The sequence below is a fragment of the Hippocampus zosterae genome, chromosome 14 (assembly GCF_025434085.1).
Source record: "Hippocampus zosterae strain Florida chromosome 14, ASM2543408v3, whole genome shotgun sequence".
Lineage (NCBI taxonomy): Eukaryota > Metazoa > Chordata > Actinopteri > Syngnathiformes > Syngnathidae > Hippocampus > Hippocampus zosterae.
This window is the reverse complement of record NC_067464.1, coordinates 15552420-15574853: the sequence shown is the minus strand read 5'-3', so window position 1 is coordinate 15574853 and position 22434 is coordinate 15552420. Positions and strand designations below refer to the sequence as shown.

The 22434-nt window shown below is 47.3% G+C and overlaps 2 protein-coding genes across 5 annotated transcripts in view; one reads left to right on the top strand and one right to left on the bottom strand.

Annotated features, from left to right (window-relative positions):
• Positions 1-3500: 3500 nt before the first annotated feature.
• Positions 3501-22434, bottom strand: part of LOC127614473 (uncharacterized) — a 316500-nt gene continuing 297566 nt past the window's right edge. Inside the window, exons 2-3 of the mRNA XM_052085806.1 lie at positions 13020-13448; positions 3501-4313 (exon numbers count right to left, since the gene is read on the bottom strand). Of these exons, the coding sequence (XP_051941766.1) occupies positions 3786-4313; positions 13020-13448 (957 nt within the window). The 3' untranslated portion in view covers positions 3501-3785. The remainder of the gene's footprint in view (positions 4314-13019; positions 13449-22434) is intronic.
• syne3 (spectrin repeat containing, nuclear envelope family member 3) overlaps positions 15118-22434 on the top strand; it is a 74540-nt gene continuing 67223 nt past the window's right edge. For all 4 annotated transcript variants that reach the window (XM_052085693.1, XM_052085692.1, XM_052085690.1 and 1 more), the window contains exons 1-4: positions 15118-15269; positions 17394-17556; positions 19145-19317; positions 21583-21892. In XM_052085693.1, coding sequence (XP_051941653.1) covers positions 17413-17556; positions 19145-19317; positions 21583-21892 — 627 coding nt within the window. In that variant the 5' untranslated portion in view covers positions 15118-15269; positions 17394-17412. The remainder of the gene's footprint in view (positions 15270-17393; positions 17557-19144; positions 19318-21582; positions 21893-22434) is intronic.

The window sequence follows — 22434 nt, the reverse complement described above, 5'->3', positions numbered from 1 at the left end:
TTGGGGTCAGGCTCTGAGCTGAGCAAATCCTCAAAATTGAGTGAAGGTGTTCAGCAGTAAGTCGACTTCTATGTGATGTTTTGTTCAGCTTCATCAAAGAAAGTAGTTGTTCTCACAGGTATGTGCTGCCAAACTTTCAACGTTTGATCAGCCTGAATGCGCAGCTGGGCCACTGTGTCGGGGAGGAAACGGGCAAACTGCGCAGCACCCACTGCCGTATCTTTTTCATGCATAAGATGTAAAGCTAAAAACTCCTGTCACGCTGAGGCTGGAGTCCACTCCGCGGATGAAAATTGACAACTGGGCAACGTCAGAAACTTCGGCGTTCTCATCCACAGCCAAGGAATATGCGATGACATCTTTTCTGTTTTTGACAAGCTGCTCTTTTAGACAACTGCTCTACTCGATCGGCAATTGCGTTTCTGCTCATGCTCACGTTTTTTCGGGGCAAACTTTGTCACAAACTTTAAGTATACAGTTTTTAATGAAATCCCCTTTCCCCCACGTGTCCATATTCTTGTTTTTGTTCGCGTGTTTCGTTTCATGATGTCGTCTCAGATTACACGCTTTCAATACCGCCACACTTTCTCCGCACAGAAGACACGCATGTTTTCCAGCTACGTCCATGAACATTTACTCCGACTCCCACCTTGTTTGAAACCCCCGGTTCTCAGTGTCCACCTTCCGTTTTGCCATTTTTGATCGCTATCTGCAAGCTAACGTCACTGCTAAGCTAAGGACTGCTGCACTAAAATTGAAATGAAGCTGCCACTGCTTGGTGTGTCACCGTAGCATTGTGGGAAATGTTGTATTGGTGCGTGTAAAAGATCTGCGGGCTCCCGGCTTGCTGCGGTCCGTGAGCCGGTTCCAATAATAAATCAATATCATCCCAGGGGACACTGAAAACATTCTTGCGGGCCGGATCTGGCCAGGGGGCCAGCACTTTAACATATGTGCTGTACAGTACTGTACTTGTGCACAAAGAGAAAAAAAGGGAAAGAAATTGTGAAATTTACGATCAGCATTCACTTTTTATTCCATCAATTTCTTGGATAATGTCTTTTATTTTGCTTCCTCTGTCTTTCATCTTGATCATTTTTGCCCTCTCTTCCAGCGTCAGAGCTCTTCTTGTCTTAGCTGCTTGGCATCCAAATCTCCGTTTTGTAGCCATTTTAGCAATGGAATGAAATACTTCCTGGACTACTGCGCTTGTATAAACCAGTGTGGTGGTTGCTGTTGCAGTTTCGGAGCAAAGCAGCAGAGATCGCTGTTGGCTGAGATTGGACTAGACATTTGCGGAAGGCTTGTTTTCGTTGTTGTGAATCTCGTCGCGAGGCAAGAGCAGAGAAAAAGATTTCGTATAACGGAATGGGGGGATTTTTTCGATGTAGGGGGAGCAGAAAATTGGGAATGGCTTTCATGCATGAACATTTTTTCACACTAGGGGGTATTTTCGCACATGTAGGTGTCGTTGAAGAGGAGTTTCACTGTATGTCCTGTATGAACATCGAAGTGTGTTAATAACATACATGCATGGCAACACAAGCAACAAAGTGCAACAATACATTGCCCAAAAACTGCAGTATACTGTACGGGTATATGAATAAAATATATTCTAACAAAATTTGGACTATTTGCTATGAAATGAGACAAGAAAGAGACCTAGCTTTTCTTTCCACTCACTCACTGTCTCTAACTTGACCTCCCCTCGATCACCACCCAAGACAGAATTGCTCAGCTGATGTGGTGCAACGAACTTTTTTGAGAGTGAGAGCTACTTCATGTGTCCTGATTGTGTGAAGGGCTACCAATTTGATACACATCTGGAATAACATTTGGACTAATTACATTTAATAATATTATAATGTAGGTCGGCCCGGTAGTCCAGTGGTTAGCACGTCGACTTCACAGTGCAGAGGTACCAATTCCAGCTCCGGCCACCCTGTATGGAGTTTGCATGTTATCCCCAGGCCTGCGTAGGTTTTCTCCGGGTACTCCGGTTTCCTCCCACATTCCAAAAACATGCATAGCAGGCTGATTGAACACTCTAAATTGTCCCTAGGTGTGAGTGTGGGCGTGGATGGTTGTTCGTGTCTGTAGGGGTGTTCACACGGCACACATTTGCTCCGGCGCTGCACTGATGTATTTTGTTGCGATATATTTTGCACCGCAGCAAATTGTGTCGAGCGTTCACACGTACAAAGCCGCTGAGCGTGCCAGCACTGGCAAAGCGTCGATGCAGCCCCACTTGCGTTCACACGGCAGTTTCTGCTGCGCAGCAAAACGAATGAGCTGTCGTGTTGGTTCTTTTTAAAACGTAGTGTATATACACAACTCAAGCGACTACTGGACAGGCACGTCCTTCTCCTTCTCGGTCTCCGTGCCTTCTGCTCGAGAGTGACCGCCCCCGAAAACGTAAATCAACGATGACTTTAATGACACTAAGAAAAGCAACACATAATGCGCCAAACAGAAAACCAAGAGAGGAAATCACTAAATAAATTATATGGGGGGCGGGGGGTTGTGAACACACAACAAAGGAACAAACTACACAAACAACTCTGAGACAGTCCAGTTTCCTACAAAAGGAAATATGTTACCAGCCAAGTCTTGTGTCATTATTAAACAAACACATGATGGTGTCACGTAACAAGGTGGTGGTGGTACCCCAAAAAGCAGGCAGGAGGGAGGAGCGGGGTGTATTTGAAGAATTGTATTTAAAACAAAGAAAACTAAATCCAAAACACACAAAGTCCAAAGTCCATCCATCCATCCATCATCTACCGCTTATCCGGGGCCGGGTCGCGGGGGCAACAGCTTTAGCAGGGAAGCCCAGACTTCCCTCTCCCTAGCTACTTCTTCCAGCTCTCCCCGGGGGATCCCGAGTCGTTCCCAGGCAAGCTGGGTGACATAGTCTCTCCAGCGTGTCCTGGGTCTTCCTCGGGGTCTCCTCCCAGTGGGACATGACCGGAACACCTCACCGGGGAGGCGCTCAGGAGGCATCCGAATCAGATGCCCAAGCCACCTCATCTGGCTCCTCTCGATGTGGAGGAGAAGCGGCTCGACTCTGAGCCCCACCCGGATGACCGAGCTTCTCACCTTATCTCTAAGGGAGAGCCCGGACACCCTGCGGAGAAAACTCATTTCAGCCGCTTGTATCCGGGATCTCGTTCTTTCGGTCATGACCCATAGCTCGTGACCATAGGTGAGGGTTGGGACGTAGATCGACCGGTAAATTGAGAGCTTCGCCCTTTGGCTCAGCTCCTTCTTCACCACGACAGACCGATACAACGTCCGCATCACAGCAGACGCTGCACCGATCCGCCTGTCAATCTCCCGCTCCCTCCTACCCCCACTCGTGAACAAGACCCCAAGATACTTGAACTCCTCCACTTGGGGTAAGATCTCCTCCCCGACCCGGAGGGGGCACTCCACCCTTTTCCGACTGAGGACCATGGTTTCAGATTTGGAGGCACTGATTTTCGTCCCAACCGCTTCACACTCGGCTGCGAAACGCTCCAGTGAGAGTTGGAGAGCCCCGTTTGAAGGAGCCAACAGCACCACATCATCTGCAAAAAGCAGGGATGTAATACTGAGGCCCCCAAAACGGACCCCCTCAACGCTTCGGCTGCGCCTAGAAATTCTGTCCATAAAGGTTATGAACAGAATCGGCGACAAAGGGCAGCCTTGGCAGAGTCCTACCCCCACTGGAAACGATTCCGACTTACTGCCGGCAATGCGAACCAAACTCTGACATCGGTGGTATAGTGACCGAACAGCCCGTATCAGGGGGTTCGGTACCCCATACCCACGAAGCACCCCCCACAGAACTCCCCGAGGGACACGGTCAAACGCCTTCTCCAAGTCCACAAAACACATGTAGACTGGTTGGGCGAATTCCCACATACCCTCAGGACCCTGCTAAGGGTGTAGAGCTGGTCCACTGTTCCACGGCCGGGACGAAAACCACACTGCTCCTCCTCAATCTGAGGCTCGACTTCCTGACGGACCCTCCTCTCCAGCACCCCTGAATAGACCTTACCAGGGAGGCTGAGGAGTGTGATCCCTCTGTAGTTGGAACACACCCTCCGGTCCCCCTTTTTAAAAAGAGGGACTACTACCCCGGTCTGCCAATCCAGAGGCACTCTCCCTGTTGACCACGCGATGTTGCAGAGGTGTGTCAACCAGGACAGCCCCACAACATCCAGAGCCTTGAGGAACTCCGGGCGGATCTCATCCACCCCTGGGGCCTTGCCACCGAGGAGCTTTTTAACCACATCGGTGACTTCAACCACAGAGATAGGAGAGCCCACCTCAGAGTCCCCAGGCTCTGCTTCCTCCAAGGAAGGCATGTTGGTGGAGTTGAGGAGGTCTTCGAAGTACTCTGCCCACCGGTTCACAACGTCCCGAGTCGAAGTCAGCAGCGCCCCATCCCCACTGTACACAGTGTTAGTGGTGCACTGCTTCCCCCTCCTGAGACGTCGGATGGTGGACCAGAATTTCCTCGAAGCCGTCCGAAAGTCGGCTTCCATGGCCTCACCGAACTCTTCCCACGCTCGGGTTTTTGCCTCGGCGACCACCGAAGCCGCGGTCCGCTTGGCCAGTCGATACCCGTCAGCTGCCTCTGGGGTCCCACAGGCCATAAAGGCTCGATAGGACTCCTTCTTCAGCTTGACGGCATCCCTTACTGCTGGTGTCCACCAGCGAGTACGGGGATTGCCGCCACGACAGGCACCAACCACCTTACGGCCACAACTCAGATTGGCCGCCTCAACAATAGAGGCACGGAACATGGTCCACTCGGACTCAATGCCCCCCGTCTCCCCCGGAACATGGGAAAAGCTCTGTCGGAGGTGGGAGTTGAAACTCCTTCTGACAGGGGATTCCGCCAGACGCTCCCAACAAACCCTCACTATACGTTTGGGTCTGCCAGGACGGACCGGCATCTTCCCCCACCATCGGAGCCTACTCACCACCAGGTGGTGATCAGTTGACAGCTCCGCCCCTCTCTTCACCCGAGTGTCCAGAACATGCGGCCGCAAATCCGATGATACAACTACAAAGTCGATCATCGAACTGCGGCCTAGGGTGTCCTGGTGCCAAGTCCACATATGGACACCCTTATGTTTGAACAAGGTGTTCGTTATGGACAATCCGTGACAAGCACAGAAGTCCAATAACAAAACACCACTCGGGTTTTGATCGGGGGGGGCCGTTCCTCCCAATCACGCCCCTCCAGGTATCACTGTCATTGCCCACGTGAGCATTGAAGTCCCCCAGCAGAACAATGGAGTCCCCAGCAGGAGTACTCTCCAGCACACCCTCCAAGGACTCCAAAAAGGGTGGGTATGCTGAGCTGCTGTTTGGTGCATATGCACAAACAACAGTCAGGACCCGTCCACCCACCCGAAGGCGGAGGGAGGTAACCCTCTCGTCTACCGGTGCGAACCCCAATGTACAGGCACTGAGCCGGGGGGCAATGAGTATGCCCACACCTGCTCTGCGCCTCTCACCGTGAGCAACTCCAGAGTGGAAGAGAGTCCAACCCCTCTCGAGAGAACTGATACCAGAACCCAGGCTGTGTGTGGAGGCAAGTCCGACTATATCCAGTCGGAAATTCTCTGCCTCACACACCAGCTCGGGCTCCTTCCCTGCCAGAGAGGTGACATTCCATGTCCCAAGAGCTAGCTTCTGCAGCCGAGGATCGGACCGCCAGGGTCCCCGCCCAGCTCACATTGCACCCGACCCCTTTGGCCCTTCTCATGTGTGGTGAGCCCATGGGAAGGGGGACCCACGTTGCCTCTTCGGGCTGTGCCCGGCCAGGCACCATGGGTGTAAGCACGGCCACCAGGCGCCTGCCAACGAGCCCCACCTCCAGGCCTGGCTCCAGAGGGGGGCCCCGGTGACCCGCGTCCGGGCAAGGGAAACCTAGATCCATTTATTTTTATCATCATTGGGGTCTTTTGAGCCCTGCTTTGTCTGGCCCCTCACCTAGAACCTGTTTGCCATGGGTGACCCTGCCAGGGGCATAAAGCCCCAGACAACTTAGCTTCTAGGATCATTGGGACACACAAACCCCTCCACCACGGTAAGGTGACGACTCACGGAGGGGAAAGTCCAAAGTATCAAACAAAAACCATGACTAAATCTAAAACTTAACAATGAACTAAACATGACAGAAAACAAGACCAAACAGCAACACACATGACAGTAGCAATAAGCAACAATGACCCGACACTGAGTGTTCGGGCTGGGAGTCCTTTTAAAGGCCTGATTACCTATGACCAACAGGTGTGCAGCTGCCAGGGGAGCCCTACAGTGCCAACTGTTGGTCCCTAAACTGAATCATGACAGATGGAAGTCCGAGAAAGCACGAAAGCAACGCATTTTCGCCGTACGTACGCTTCACAAGCATTTGCTCTGGAGCAAATTTAACCCAGTTGCGTTCACACGTGCAAATTTACATAGGTGCTGCTTCGCAAATGAGCATTTGCTCCGGAGCAAATTTTTAAACCACCTCCCTGAGGTGGATCAAATTTGGTCCGGTGTAAGCCTTTTTCCGGGGCTACGCCAGAGCTCATTTGCACGTGTGAACTCTCTACTGGGGCACCGGACCAAATCTTGCCGTGTGAACACCCCTTGTGTGTCCTGCGATTGGCTGGCAACCGATTCAGGGTGTCCCCCGCCTACTGCCTGAAGACTGCGGGGATAGGCTCCAGTGGTTAGCACGTCGGCTTCACAGTGCAGAGGTACCGGGTTCGATTCCAGCTCCGGCCTCCCTGTGTGGAGTTTGCATGTTCTCCCCGGGCCTGCGTGGGTTTTCTCCGGGTGCTCCGGTTTCCTCCCCCTTTCCAAAAATATGCATGGCAGGCTGATTGAACACTCTAAATTGTCCCTAGGTGTGAGTGTGAGCGTGGATGGTTGTTCGTCTATGTGTGCCCTGCGATTGGCTGGCAACCGATTCAGGGTGTCCCCCGCCTACTGCCCGGAGACGGCTGGGATGGGCTCCAGCACCCCCCGCGACCCTAGTGAGGATCAAGCGGTACGGAAGATGAATTAATGAAAAAAGAATGAATGAATACTGCCAGTGTTTGCATTTTTAAATCATAATTTCTACAAGCAAATCACAATCTTAGGACTAGCAGGCTATTGGTGTGGTCCTCGCGGGCTACCTGGTGCCCCCTGATACACACAGACACACACACACACACACAGCGGTAGTCGTATCCTCATTGTCTTCCATCTATATATTATATTTCCAGTGACTGTCCAAGGGTGCACAGTGGTTGACTAGTAAGCACGTCTGCCTCACAGTGCCAAGGTGCAGCGTTTGATTCCAGGCCCCGGCCTCTCTGTGTAAGGTTTGCATGTTCTGTCTGTGCCTGTATAGGTTTTCTCCGGGAACTTCGGTTTCCTCCCACATTCAAATACATGCATGGTAGGTTAACGAGACAATTAAAAATTAAATAAAATCAAGAAACACGATGAATTAATAATTCGGTATTGTTAGAAGATCAGAAGTTTAAAAGTGTTCGAATCACAACCATGCAAATAATTTGAATTATTACTGTATATGTTTTATGTTCAATAAACAAACCAAACCAGTAAAAAAAAACTCCAAAATGCAACCACACACACACTCACACACACTCACACACACACACACTCACACACACACACACACTCACACACACACACACACACACGTCAGAGCTTCGAACACACTTTCAATTCACGAGGCAATGGCACCGCCTCCTGTTTGTGCGTGTACAGCACAACACTAACACTATTGCAGCGGGTGTGTACAGGCAGCTGCTCGCTTGGTTAACCTCGACTGGTGAGTGAGCAGGCGAGTATTTGTTCATAAGATTTTAGAGGGCGCGAATCGTATCTCAAGCACGGAGAAGCACACATCTGTTTTTTGCAAACCATCATTAAGGACTTTCCAGCGAAACAACGTCACACCTTTGATAATTCCAGAGTAACCGAAACACCGCGTGCGCACAATATATTTTTAAACTAAGATACATTTCTCGTTTTCCATCAACATGCCGTGCATTTTTGGGGGGAACGTGGGAGGAAACCGGAGTATCACGCAGGCACGGGAGAACATGCGAACTCCACACAAGCCGGGGTGCTAACTCGTGCCGCCTAGAAATGAAGAATTGTGTTCTCAAAACAGTGATTGGCCGGCTCTATTCTAACATCATCTACACTTCCAATTGACACATTCAAAATGGCAATCTAAAACACTTATCTCTCTTTAAATGACTGGCAAAACGTTTTCTCAAGATGGCGGCATTCATTTCCACTTATTTTTAGAAAAATGGATTCGTGAATTTGTTGATGTTTTTATCTGAAATAATTTAGTCTAAAACTCCCCACGGGCTCGACCAACATATTGTGTAAAAATGTTTTAAACGGGGTTTCAGGAGACGACGACTCGAGATTTAATGCCTGCAATAAAACTTGCTTACCGCCAGGGGACAACCACGCACTTTTGATGACAATAATTTCAAAGCTAAAATTGTCAGAAAATCCTGAAATCAAGTCTTTATACAAAAGCACGATATGTGAATAATATAAATCCGAGTAACCAGGTTAGGGACTGACACTTGGATTTCAACACACAACTCACACTGGAATTCTGAAAATGACAAAGATTGATTTTCTATTTCTACTTAACATACACAAAAGTCACACAAGATTCAGTGCTGTAGAACTGACAACTGTACACATTTTGGATACAAATGACCAAAAAAATATTTTATTTGCCATTATTGATTAGCATAACTTTACTTATAAACCAAATTATTTTAGCAAAATTCTATATCCATTGATCAAAATATTTGTGTGTGTGTGTGTGTGTGTGTGTCTTTGTGTGTGTGTGTGTGTGTGTGTGCGTGTGTGTGTGTGTGTGTGTGCGCGTGTATATATATTTCTGCTTGGCTCTCGACGAAGGTGGACGCTTTTTTGCTCTGCTCCTGAACCACCCCCCACCCCTCCTTGCTCGCCACTCAGTCTCTGTGCTGTCCTTGTGCTGTCTTCTCCTAGCCTCCGCTGTATTTTTCATGCTAAAAAAAACAAACCATGGAATTAGTTGGCTGGTCTCTTGATGCAATCGACAAGATGTTCTCGACGAGAAGAGCAGGCAGTGGGGAGCCTGCTTGCCCCTCGGGACATTTGCTGTTGGGCACACGCTAGATCCATGGAGGAACCGGCGAATGATGTGCCTTTCAATACTGTCCATTGAGGAGGAGGAAGACATCTACATTATCGGCCTTCTGATAGCAGGTATGCTGCAGTTTGGTGTTAGCAGTTTCCTGTTCTATTGCAAAATCCAACCGCCGCGAGCAGCTTTATTGGAAGTGAAGAAGCTGACGGTCATTCTCGATGGTCTGGCGCGAATGTCCAACACTCAGACTCAAGCGGTGACTGAGCTCAACCGCAATTGCGGTTCTGGAGCGTCTCCGTATGATCGAGAACAACAGGGAGAAGTGGAATTCTCGCATCGAAAAGGAATTGAGGATTTGGCTGATCGGCGCCAGTGAAGGGATACAGCCACGGACTCAAGGCCACCTGAAATTGTTGGCGGCCGTCCCTCCAAAACAAACAACACTATTTGGACCCCTGTCCCCTGGATGGAAGGTATGCACGGAAGCTAGTGCCCCCACCATCACCACCCTCCTTCTCGGCCATGGACCGATAAGCCAGGACTGTCTTCATGAGCAGACCTTGAAGAAGCAGCTGTGGCCTGTTCACGCATACACATACACAACCAGACAATCACACGCGCATAGACATCCTCATCCTCCCCGCTTTCATCGTTCCCCTTCTTTTACCCCCGCGACATGGAATTATCTACGGAGCGCACTGCGGACTGTGCAGCTGGTTGGACGGGCCGCGTCGCGGTCACCCTCCCCTCCACTTCCCCCCTTCCCATTCATCCTCCCCCTCATAACACGTTATGTCTTGTGACTTGTTGTAACTGTCATATGCTTATTTATGTGCTAGGGTCTTTTTTTATCCTGGATTTAAATTATCCTCAGAAGAGGAGAGTTCGAGCGTGTTTTTTTTCCCCTCTCCCTACCTTGTGGTTTCCTTTCCGAACTCTGACTGTAAATGTCCCCATTGTGGGACAAATAAAGGACATCTTATCTTATAATAACAAAATTGAGCTTCCCCTCTTCTGACGTTTTCTCTTTGTATGAGAAGAAGAGATGTGAGAACTTAAAATTATTGCAAATTTTAGATTCTAATTTAAATTTGTTCACACTATCTTCGTTGGTGTTTAGTTATTTTATTTATTACACCTTTGCTAAACTCCCTGGCGTATTTTAAGAGGTTTGTGAAGTTCCCTACATAATTATTTTTGAATTTTCACCATATTTTGTATCCTTTGTTATTTTCAATACAGTACAGTACTAATGGGTGTCTTGAAAGGCGCTTCTAAATAAAATGTATTATTATTATTATTATAATTTCTGCTTTGCAAATTGAACTGGAAAAAAAAATGTTCTCGAATATGTTCTCGTCAATAAAGTTTTTTTTTTTAAATTACCAAAGGATACCAGATAGTGATGGGAATTCCGGCTCCTTTTAGAGAGCCGGCTCTTTTGGCTCGGCTCCCTAAAAAGAGCCGGACCGTTTGGCTCCCAAATTGCTCCTCAGTTTTTTTGTTGCTTAAATTAATTTAATACCAAAAATAACTTAATATTATGTGTAAAATGAAGTACTAATGCAAAAAATAGACATTATATCAAATATTTATTATTTATATGGCTTTATTTATATTCTTCTGAACATACTCAACATGGAGTGCTACAAAAATAAAAAGACCCATCTCAAAACAAGGTCGTCAAAAAGTTCCAATCTCTGAAAGTGTATATTTCTGATGTGCCTGTGCAGGTTATTTGTGGAGCCTGCTCTATGGGATATTTTAACCTTGCACAGTCTACACGCTGCCTTTGAACTATCAATTAAATTGAAATGAGTCCATATTTCACTGCATTTCCTATCCATTTTCTCACCTTTCCACTTTCCACCGTGTTGTTTTTTTTCACTAACTCGCTCTCTCGTCAGACGAGGGTCTTGTTCGCGTGCTGCTCAGTGTGCTGCTGTGTGTGTCAGTGTCTCTTCTCTAACCCCTCCCCCTTCTCTAAACTGCAGCGCACGTGTGTGTGTGTGTGTGTGTGTGTGTGTGTGTGTGTGTGTGTGTGTGTGTGTGTGTGTGTGGGTGTGGGTAACCCTCCCCTTCCGGCTCCCAGTGAGGTGGGTTCACTTCAAAGGAGCCGGCTCCGCGAACGACACATCACTAATACCAGATTGAAAATACCGGCACCTCGCTGATAATTGAACGAAAATGTTGTATGAAAAAATCCAGCCGGCTCCCAATGAGGAGCCGGCTCCCAGTGAGGTGGGTTCACTTCAAAGGAGCCGGCTCCGCGAACGACACATCACTAATATCCATCCATCCATCCATCATCTACCGCTTATCCGGGGCCGGGTCGCGGGGGCAACAGCTTTAGCAGGGAAGCCCAGACTTCCCTCTCCCTAGCTACTTCTTCCAGCTCTCCCCGGGGGATCCCGAGTCGTTCCCAGGCAAGCTGGGTGACATAGTCTCTCCAGCGTGTCCTGGGTCTTCCTCGGGGTCTCCTCCCGGTGGCACATGACCGGAACACCTCACCGGGGAGGCGCTCAGGAGGCATCCGAATCAGATGCCCAAGCTACCTCATCTGGCTCCTCTCGATGTGGAGGAGAAGCGGCTCGACTCTGAGCCCCTCCCGGATGACCGAGCTTCTCACCTTATCTCTAAGGGAGAGCCCGGACACCCTGCGGAGAAAACTCATTTCAGCCGCTTGTATCCTGGATCTCGTTCTTTCGGTCACGACCCATAGCTCGTGACCATAGGTGAGGGTTGGGACGTAGATCGACCGGTAAATTGAGAGCTTCGCCTTTTTGCTCAGCTCCTTCTTCACCACGACAGACCGATACAACGTCCGCATCACAGCAGACGCTGCACCGATCCGCCTGTCGATCTCCCGCTCCCTCCTACCCCCACTCGTGAACAAGACCCCAAGATACTTGAACTCCTCCACTTGGGGTAAGATCTCCTCCCCGACCCGGAGGGGGCACTCCACCCTTTTCCGACTGAGGACCATGGTTTCAGATTTGGAGGTGCTGATTTTCATCCCAACCGCTTCACACTCGGCTGCGAAACGCTCCCATTAGAGTTGGAGAGCCCCGTTTGAAGGAGCCAACAGCACCACATCATCTGCAAAAAGCAGGGATGCAATACTGAGGCCCCCAAAACGGACCCCCTCAACGCTTCGGCTGTGCCTAGAAATTCTGTCCATAAAGGTTATGAACAGAATCGGCGACAAAGGGCAGCCTTGGCGGAGTCCTACCTCCACTGGAAACGATTCCGACTTACTGCCGGCAATGCGGACCAAACTCTGACATCGGTGGTATAGTGACCGAACAGCCCGTATCAGGGGGTTCGGTACCCCATACCCACGAAGCACTCCCCACAGAACTCCCCGAGGGACACGGTCAAACGCCTTCTCCAAGTCCACAAAACACATGTAGACTGGTTGGGCGAATTCCCACATACCCTCAAGGACCCTGCTAAGGGTGTAGAGCTGGTCCACTGTTCCACGGCCGGGACGAAAACCACACTGCTCCTCCTCAATCTGAGGCTCGACTTCCTGACGGACCCTCCTCTCCAGCACCCCTGAATAGACCTTACCAGGGAGGCTGAGGAGTGTGATCCCTCTGAAGTTGGAACACACCCTCCGGTCCCCCTTTTTAAAAAGAGGGACTACCACCCCGGTCTGCCAATCCAGAGGCACTCTCCCTGTTGTCCACGCGATGTTGCAGAGGCGTGTCAACAAGGACAGCCCCACAACATCCAGAGCCTTGAGGAACTCCGGGCGGATCTCATCCACCCCTGGGGCCTTGCCACCGAGGAGCTTTTTAACCACATCGGTGACTTCAACCACAGAGATAGGAGAGCCCACCTCAGAGTCCCCAGGCTCTGCTTCCTCCAAGGAAGGCGTGTTGGTGGAGTTGAGGAGGTCTTCGAAGTACTCTGCCCACCGGTTCACAACGTCCCGAGTCGAAGTCAGCAGCGCCCCATCCCCACTGTATACAGTGTTAGTGGTGCACTGCTTCCCCCTCCTGAGACGTCGGATGGTGGACCAGAATTTCCTCGAAGCCGTCCGGAAGTCGGCTTCCATGGCCTCACCGAACTCTTCCCACGCTCGGGTTTTTGCCTCGGCGACCACCGAAGCCGCGGCCCGCTTGGCCAATCGATACCCGTCAGCTGCCTCTGGGGTCCCACAGGCCATAAAGGCTCGATAGGACTCCTTCTTCAGCTTGACGGCATCCCTTACTGCTGGTGTCCACCAGCGAGTACGGGGGTTGCCGCCACGACAGGCACCAACCACCTTATGGCCACAACTCAGATTGGCCGCCTCAACAATAGAGGCACAGAACATGGTCCACTCGGGCTCAATGTCCCCCGCCTACCCCGGAACATGGGAAAAGCTCTGTCGGAGGTGGGAGTTGAAGCTCCTTCTGACAGGGGATTCCGCCAGACGCTCCCAACAAACCCTCACTATACGTTTGGGTCTGCCAGGACGGACCGGCATCTTCCCCCACCATCGGAGCCTTCTCACCACCAGGTGGTGATCAGTTGACAGCTCCGCCCCTCTCTTCACCCGAGTGTCCAGAACATGCGGCCGCAAATCCGATGATACAACTACAAAGTCGATCATCGAACTGCGGCCTAGGGTGTCCTGGTGCCAAGTGCACATATGGACACCCTTATGTTTGAACAAGGTGTTCGTTATGGACAATCCGTGACGAGCACAGAAGTCCAGTAACAAAACACCACTCGGGTTCTGATCGGGGGGGGGGGGGGGCCGTTCCTCCTAATCACGCCCCTCCAGGTCTCACTGTCATTGCCCACGTGAGCATTGAAGTCCCCCAGCAGAACAAGGGAGTCCCCAGCAGGAGTACTCTCCAGCACACCCTCCAGGGACTCCAAAAAGAGTGGGTATGCTGAGCTGCTGTTTGGTGCATATGCACAAACAACAGTCAGGACCCATCCCCCCACCCGCAGGCGGAGGGAGGCAACCCTCTCGTCTACCGGTGTGAACCCCAATGTACAGGCACTGAGCCGGGGGGCAATGAGTATGCCCACACCTGCTCTGCACCTCTCACCGTGAGCAACTCCAGAGTGGAAGAGAGTCCAACCCCTCTCGAGAGAACTGGTACCAGAACCCAGGCTGTGTGTGGAGGCAAGTCCGACTACATCCAGTCGGAAATTCTCTGCCTCACACACCAGCTCGGGCTCCTTCCCTGCCAGAGAGGTGACATTCCATGTCCCAAGAGCTAGCTTCTGCAGCCGAGGATCGGACCGCCAGGGTCCCCGCCTTTGGCTGCCGCCCAGCTCACATTGCACCCGACCCCTTTGGCCCTTCTCATGTGTGGTGAGCCCATGGGAAGGGGGACCCACGTTGCCTCTTCGGGCTGTGCCCGGCCGGGCCCCATGGGTGTAAGCACGGCCACCAGGCGCCTGCCAACGAGCCCCACCTCCAGGCCTGGCTCCAGAGGGGGGCCCCGGTGACCTGCGTCCGGGCAAGGGAAACCTAGATCCATTCATTTTTATCATCATTGGGGTCTTTTGAGCCGTGCTTTGTCTGGCCCCTCACCTAGAACCTGTTTGCCATGGGTGACCCTGCCAGGGGCATAAAGCCCCAGACAACTTAGCTTCTAGGATCATTGGGACACACAAACCCCTCCACCACGGTAAGGTGACGACTCACGGAGGGGACATCAACAATAGACAATAAACATCACTAATACCAGATTGAAAATACCGGCACCTCGCTGATAATTGAACGAAAATGTTGTACGAAAAAATCCAGCGCAATTTGGCAAAGATGTTTTACTACATACAATGATGAAGTAACCATTTGCTGGAAAGATGTCTTACAACTTCATAGCTTATTTCGCTGAAAACGAAATAATCATACTTTACTTGGTAGCAATTATGTTTCAATGATAAATACGGCAAACATTTTGAGATTTCATTATGTTTTTGTGTTTTACGAAGAGTCATTGAATGCAGCGTCACCTCCTTTCTTTTTCCAGCCCATGCAGCGTACGCTTCACTTCCTGTCTGCCCTAACTTCACAGACTACAAAATCTCCAACAGGACTGCGTCAATTCACGCCTTGCTGTCAACTGATGCACAGAAGACTGTGAGTATTATTGTTATTATTGCTATTTATCATGACATCCATTTTCTAAAACATGTATCCAGCACTCCTTAGCTACATTTTAATCGGCCTAAACGACACGACGATAACCATGTTTTTCTCCTGTCTCTGTCCCGCCACATTAGTTAACAACCTTTTCACAATTAGATGCGATAAATTAAAAGTTAACATTTTCGCATTTAGGTGTCCATATTACTTAATACCGGTGCTGCTCTACCGGCGAAGACGAATTCTACATTTTTATCGCTACCTTGTAAACGGAAAAGTTATGTGTTCATCTTATGAACAGTAGCCTATATGGTAATGATGCCTAATGTAACAGTTGAAGTGTAGCGTGCAACAAAGCATCAGAAACGGCGCTGGGCGTTTGATTGCACGGGGTAATAAACGTAAACATACAGTATGTAGTTACGTCTTGCTGCTCTTTGAAGTCATGTTGACATGTTCTAGCGGAATACATACCTGTCGCCTGAGTCAGGGTTAAGGAGGTGACATGAAATGCATAAGGGGGAGGGGGGATCAAAATTATGAATACCCGAACTCAACAGACAGTTCACTTTGCTCCATATATTTGGATATATTCGTGCAACAGTCTTGAATGGTGCCCTTTGCGACATCCGTTGGCAAATCGTCATTGACAACATTTCCAATATACTGCAAATACATTGATCCTCTTTTTGAGTACGTTGACGTACTGGATACAATACAGACATATTGGATGTGGCAAAGTGAAGTTATTTGTGTCATATGCCTCGTTCACTTGGTTGTTGGAGAGGTGTCGAGCAAGAACTCACTGAATCAAAACCAAACCATTGATTTAGATTGTATTAAGTCTTTCTAACTCAGTTTTACAAATATTATTTGCCGATTTTTATGGCGAATAAAATGGACACATCCAATATGGCGGATATGCTGACATATCCCTTTGAACGGGTCACGCAGTTCAACAGGTGTCTGCAGCATAATTGAAAATAAAAATAAAAAAGGATATCGCTCTTCATTTTAAATGATGCTTTATTGGGCACTTTCTGGTCGGTGACGGACTTGTAATGTGACATCTCACCCGGTCCATCCATTTTCGGAAACACTTTATCCTCACAAGGATCGCGGGTGTGCTGGAGCCTCTCCTAGCTGTCTTCGGGCAGTAGACGAGGTACACCATGAATTAGTTGCCAGCCAATTGCAGGGTACACAAATGAACAATCATTCACACTTAGAATCATACCTACGGATTATTTTGAGTGTTCAATTAACCTCCCATACATGGTTTTTGGTATGTGAGAGGAAACCGGAGTACTGGAAAACCCCTGCAGGCATGGGGAGAACATGCTAATTCCATACAGGAAAGCTGGGGTCGAAATCGAACCCTGCACCGATGTGCTAACCAGTTGATAACTGTGCCCCTGCAAATAATCATCACTGCTGTGGTACATTAGTGTCAAAGCTCTATTATGATTTACACAGGCAGACAGAACAAATAAATGTGATCTTTGAAGGCAGAATGCACATCATGTGTTTCCCCTTTTTGTGTATGATTGTGTGCCGTGAGAGTTTTCAAATCATTCTGTGCTTTGAGTCAAGGTGGGGAATCACCGAGGGATAGATAATTCACCTCATGAGGTTAAGTAGATTTGCTTGCAAACCATGTTGTCAATACAACCTATGGAATGGGAAAAAGCCAGCAAATGAAGCTTTATAATCTCACCTGCATTGCACATGCACACACATGTACAGGAAAAACAAGTGCATGATGCACCCTCCCTGCAGGAAAAAAAACAACACAGAAGACTGTAAGCCGTGCGGCCAAGACATACATCATGAAATGAAGACAAAAGATTTTTAGAAATCTTCATACCCTGTCGAACATGCATTACCATATCGATTCAAATCTTAATCGCACTGAATTGAACCAAATCGAATCATAACGTACCACTCTAAAATTGCAAGGACCTTTTTAGTAAATTTGACCCCCGCACCCCGCAAAAAAAGTAGAGAGTCCACACATTGCATCCTGCCTTTTTGTGTCATAAGCCTTTGTTGAGTTGATAATCCCTTTAACACGAAGAGTATGTGAAAGCAGAGTCGGACTACTCTTGTGGATTTCAGGGCTGGAACTTGACTGGTCATGACTGAGCAGGAGCAGCAGACGTTTATGGAAAGACTGGAAGTGGCACTCTCTTGGATGAAGAATGTGCAGGAGAGGCTGAGGGCAAATGATGACACCCAAGGGCCCTTGAATGCCCTTGAAGCCAGACTCAGAGAGACTGAGGTGAGACCCCTGTACATTGTTTGAACCTGCCTCTGGACGGTATGCGTACTTAAGTTGATACACCCGGAGCTTAGTAGATTGGCGACCAGCACCAAATGTCAGTTTCAAGTAGTAGTGTCATTATGTTTCCAAGCTATGTTCATGCACAGCTTGTATACATGCATATTTGTAACTACAGCTATTGTGGATGAGTGATTATTTTCCATGGGTGTGTGTCTGTTATCAACCAAAATTAAACACAATTCAGAACCTCCTCCAGAAAATACAAAAGTAAAGTTAAGTCAGTTATTTTATAAGCATCGCCAGCACCCCAAAGTGGCGAGGGCACTTGATAGCTGCTTGCCACTCTGGTTTCTATCATTTTGAATTGCTATCCTTTCAATATATTATTATTTTTCTTTGTAACAATTTTGTTTCTGGTTCTTCTTTCAAGTTATAAATACAATGTTTTGAAAGCATTGAATAATTGTGTTTCCGCATCCTGATTTCATTATCATGCACATTAATCGTGATGTGTAATTTTCCTCTGCGTCGTCTCCATGCTATAATAACTACATATTTTCCACATTAACTTGGACAAGAAGAGACAATATAACCCCAGTGCAAGCCTCACTACAATGACTCCCCATAAAAATTTTAATTGAACTTAAAATTCTAAGACTCAGGTACTACGGTACTGTAACTGATCGCCAGCCATTTTTTGAGCAGCCAACTCCATAATGCCATATGTCCTGGATGATTTTGACTGTGTTCTGTTGTATGATTGTTATTTTATGTTCAATGTTCTGTCAAGTGCTTTGTGAAAGCTGCAGCTGTTGTAACAGCGTTGTATAACTGAAGATGGATTCTGTGATAATTTTACAGTTTACCCCTTTTCTGATCAGCGAGTCCTTGGGACTCGCTGATCAGAAAAGAATGAGTCCCATAATGCATTTAGAGAGTCCCAAATTTCAAATTCTCAAATGGTCGACTTATTCACTTTCCTGTGATAATAACACAAACGACAACAATATACATTGATAATAGGTTTATTTCTTATAAACAAATGCTGCAAAAATTTAATTAATTCAGGCATACAAGATTTGATGAGAAATAGGCTCTGATTTCATCCCATGGTTCAGTCTTTGAGTTCATAAATTCTCTTCTCTTTACTCTGCTTCCAATGATCCAAGGCTTTCTCAAAGTCAATTCATAATCCCAAAAAACTATCCAACTTTAGCTGCTTCATCTCCGCAATAAACTTTCGCGACACTTATTCGCAACACTTGTTTTCACGTTATACAACTAGGCAATAGTCTGCTATTCGCGAAGTTGAAGGCCGATCTCGCCAATCTCATCTCGCGCGAATGGAAATCTCGTCACGCGAGATTACTTAAAGCGAGATCAAAACAACAATGGCGGCGATTGTTAAACTGCAACACTGTGTTGCTGGAAAAAAAGATCTACCGTCGATTTTTTTGTTTTGTTTTGACTGAGAAATTTCCTTTGCTTCCCAAAAACCGTGCGTCCCGCGGGAAAATTATGCATCTAGGACGCGGGACGCAGAGGTAACGAGATGACAGGATTGTTTTGTATTTTCAATTTCAAGAAAATCCACCAATCGGAGCATGAAGGTCGTGTGAAGATGGACATGGCACTGGTCGCATCTGAACATCTCCTGGAGATAGGAGATGAACAACTGAAGAGTCACATCCAGGCTAAGCTCAAAGACTTGAAAAGCTGTTGGGAGGAAACCTGTACCTACATTATTCACTGCCACAGGTGCTCTATTCTTGCCAATTTCTTTTTGGCTCCACTATATGGTCAAAAGTACCTTAGGAATCAAAACAGGATGAATGAGATGTATGATAAAATAACACTTCTGACCTGCATTTTCATAACAATCTTTTCACGTTGAGTTTCTTCACTGATCTTGGGTCTTTCTGTGCGGCGCTTTGCTCCATTTGCTCAGACTTCATAACTGCCATAAAACGTATGCCAGGCTGCATCACACTTAAAACTGTTTGCTTTTGTGAATATTCTGCGAATAATAATAATCACAATGATACTTTTCATTTGTGTAGCGCTTCTAAAAACACTCAAAGGCACTTTACAAAGTTAAAACACCCCCTCCCTCCCTCTCAACCCCCCCCCCCCCAAACAAAACCAGAACAACTTAGGCATGTAATGATATTAAAAATAAGCCATCGTAACATTAAAAACTATATGGGTCTATGAGTAAAATAGAGAGATTATGTTAAACATTAGATTGTGTCATTACAGGTTTATAGCTGAACTAAACGGATGTTTTTTTAGTGTCATTTTAAAAAAGGGGGAGTGTGTGACTGTGTCTGAGGTGATGAGAAAAAGAGTTCCAGAGGAAGGGGGCGGCGATGAGAAACTCTATCTCCCCAGGTCCGGTGCTTGGTTCGGATGGGAGGAGTGAGGAGGTTGGCATTGCCAGATCTAAGAAAGCAGGTGGTGGTGTGATGATGAAGGAAGGAGGTCAATGGGATAGGAGAGGGAGAAGTTGTGGAAAGGCCTTGAAAGTGATGAGAAGAATTTTAAACTGGATTCATTGTTGGATAGGGAGCCAGTGTAGATGTTGGAGGACTCGGGTGATGTGGTCTCTGGTGTGGGAGTGGGTGAGGAGACGTGCAGCAGAATTTTGGATGACTATAAGCGTGTTGTGGGTTTTGGTGGATAAGCCGTAGAGCAGGGGTTGCGAACCTTTTTGACTAAGAGAGCCATATAAAGCCAAAATATTTGGAAATGTATTTCAGTGAGAGCCATTTATGTATACACACACAATACATCCTGATTTATATAGCGTTTTCACAGCAGCTGTAACAATACAGTTAACATAAAGTAAAATAGTAAACACAACACTTAACATAAAACACGGACAGTCGTGCAACCCTTACCACTTTTCCCTCATACGCTTTGTTGTTTATTTTAAAAGTGAATTCCACAAAATGTCAGTATAATAGGCCTTTTAAATAATTTTGTGATAATACTCACCATTAATGTGAATGGTTTTCCGTTCCTCACGATTGCTAAAAATCCAGCAAAAAGAGCAAAATTATAGTCAGCTTGGGTCCATACATGGAGTTGCTACTGGCAAGCTTGCACCCTGCTCACTAGCTTGCACGCTTCCTTTCCGCTGTCTCTTGCTGGGTTTTTTGATGCAAGTGTAGCAACGTAGCATGGCGCATGTCAAAGTGCCGCTTTGCATTCGACCGTTTCATCGATGGTATTTTGTCATTGCAAATCAGACACACCACAGAGCCTGTTCCACAAAGGTGAATCCTTCGGTCCATTCGTCCTCAAGTCGACCATACTCGTCATCTTTTTTTTCTTTTCACCAGTTTATTCGTTTAGGATTAACTTTGAGCGAATGACCAAATGGGCTGATTCAAAAGGGGGCGGTTACCGGTTTCCGCAGCAACAGCATCGTAGGCCAGTATTATCCAATCAAAATTGCTCCTTGAGCAGCCCCGAGCAGGAAATGAACAGTAAGAAATTGATGGATGGATTAAACAAGCAAGAATATTTTGTTTTATCTGCGAGCCAAATGCAATCATCAAAAGAACCATAAATGGCTCGCGAGCCATTGGTTCCCAACCCCTACCGTAGAAGATGCGATTGTAGTCGTTGAGTCGTGAGGTGATAAAGCCAAGAATCAGTGTTTCAGCTGCTGAGGACGAGAGAAAGGGGTGAATGCAGGTGATATTTTATATATACGTATACGCACACACACACACACACATACACACACACACACACACTTATCACTTATCTTGAGAAGAATTTTGAGCGTTTTGGGGCTTTGCCAGGAAACCAGAGTACCCGGAAAAAGTTGCAAGCATGTGGAAAACATGAAAATTCCACATGTTCCAATGGAGAGGATCAGCTAGCTCCATGTTCCATTGTGTTGTTCATATTCATATGTACAGTATATCAATGATTTGTACTGTTAACTAAGACTGTCTGTATATGCCATTGTCTAACTTGAATCTTGTTCATATTTTTGAACTCCTTTCTCAGTCGGATTGAGTGGGTGTGGCTCCACTGGAGTGAGTATTTGAAGGCCCACCAGGAGTTTGTGTTGTGGCTGATGAGGCAGCAGCGTGACTTGGACATTGGTGTGGAGTTGCAACTGGGATTGAAGGAAAAGCTGTGGAAAGTGGACCAACAGAGAGTGGTGGTGAGTGATGTCCATGGCCAGGAGGCTCTACTGGAGAGGCTGCTGGACGAAGCTGCTGTGCTGCACAACAGAACCCAAGACCCCAGTGTGGAGCCCCAAATACAGGAAAAACTGCAGCAGGCCTACAATGACATCAGGGACAAGGTTGAGGTAAGGCAGTGGTTCTCAATTATTTTCTATCATGCCCCCCCCTAAGAAGAAGAAAACATCTTACGCCCCCCCGCCCCTCGTGACTATAAATCATTTGTCTAAAAAATTGTTCAAAGTACACCTGTGCATAACACTGTATCCTTATTAACGTATAAGAGAATAAAAAAAGAAATGTGGATCAACATCAAGCATCAAGTACAACTTTGTCAAATGTGCTGTATGTGCAACATACAGCTTTATTAACTGTAACAGAAAAGATTTAAAGTGCATCTGAAATTCAAAAGTAAAATTAAATCCTTAGTTTGACTGTAAATATTTTTTGGTTTGACATGGTCCATCATTCAATACTGAAAAATAAAATTACATAAAATCACTAAATAACAATGCATTCAAACTGATCACCATCATTTACTCAGGAGCACAATCTTAAAAAACCTTTAACCTGCAAAACAAAAATATATAAAATTTGTGCAGATTTTTTTTTAATCAAAGCTGATTTATGGATTAAAGGCTACAAGTAGCAGTGACAAAACGGGATGATT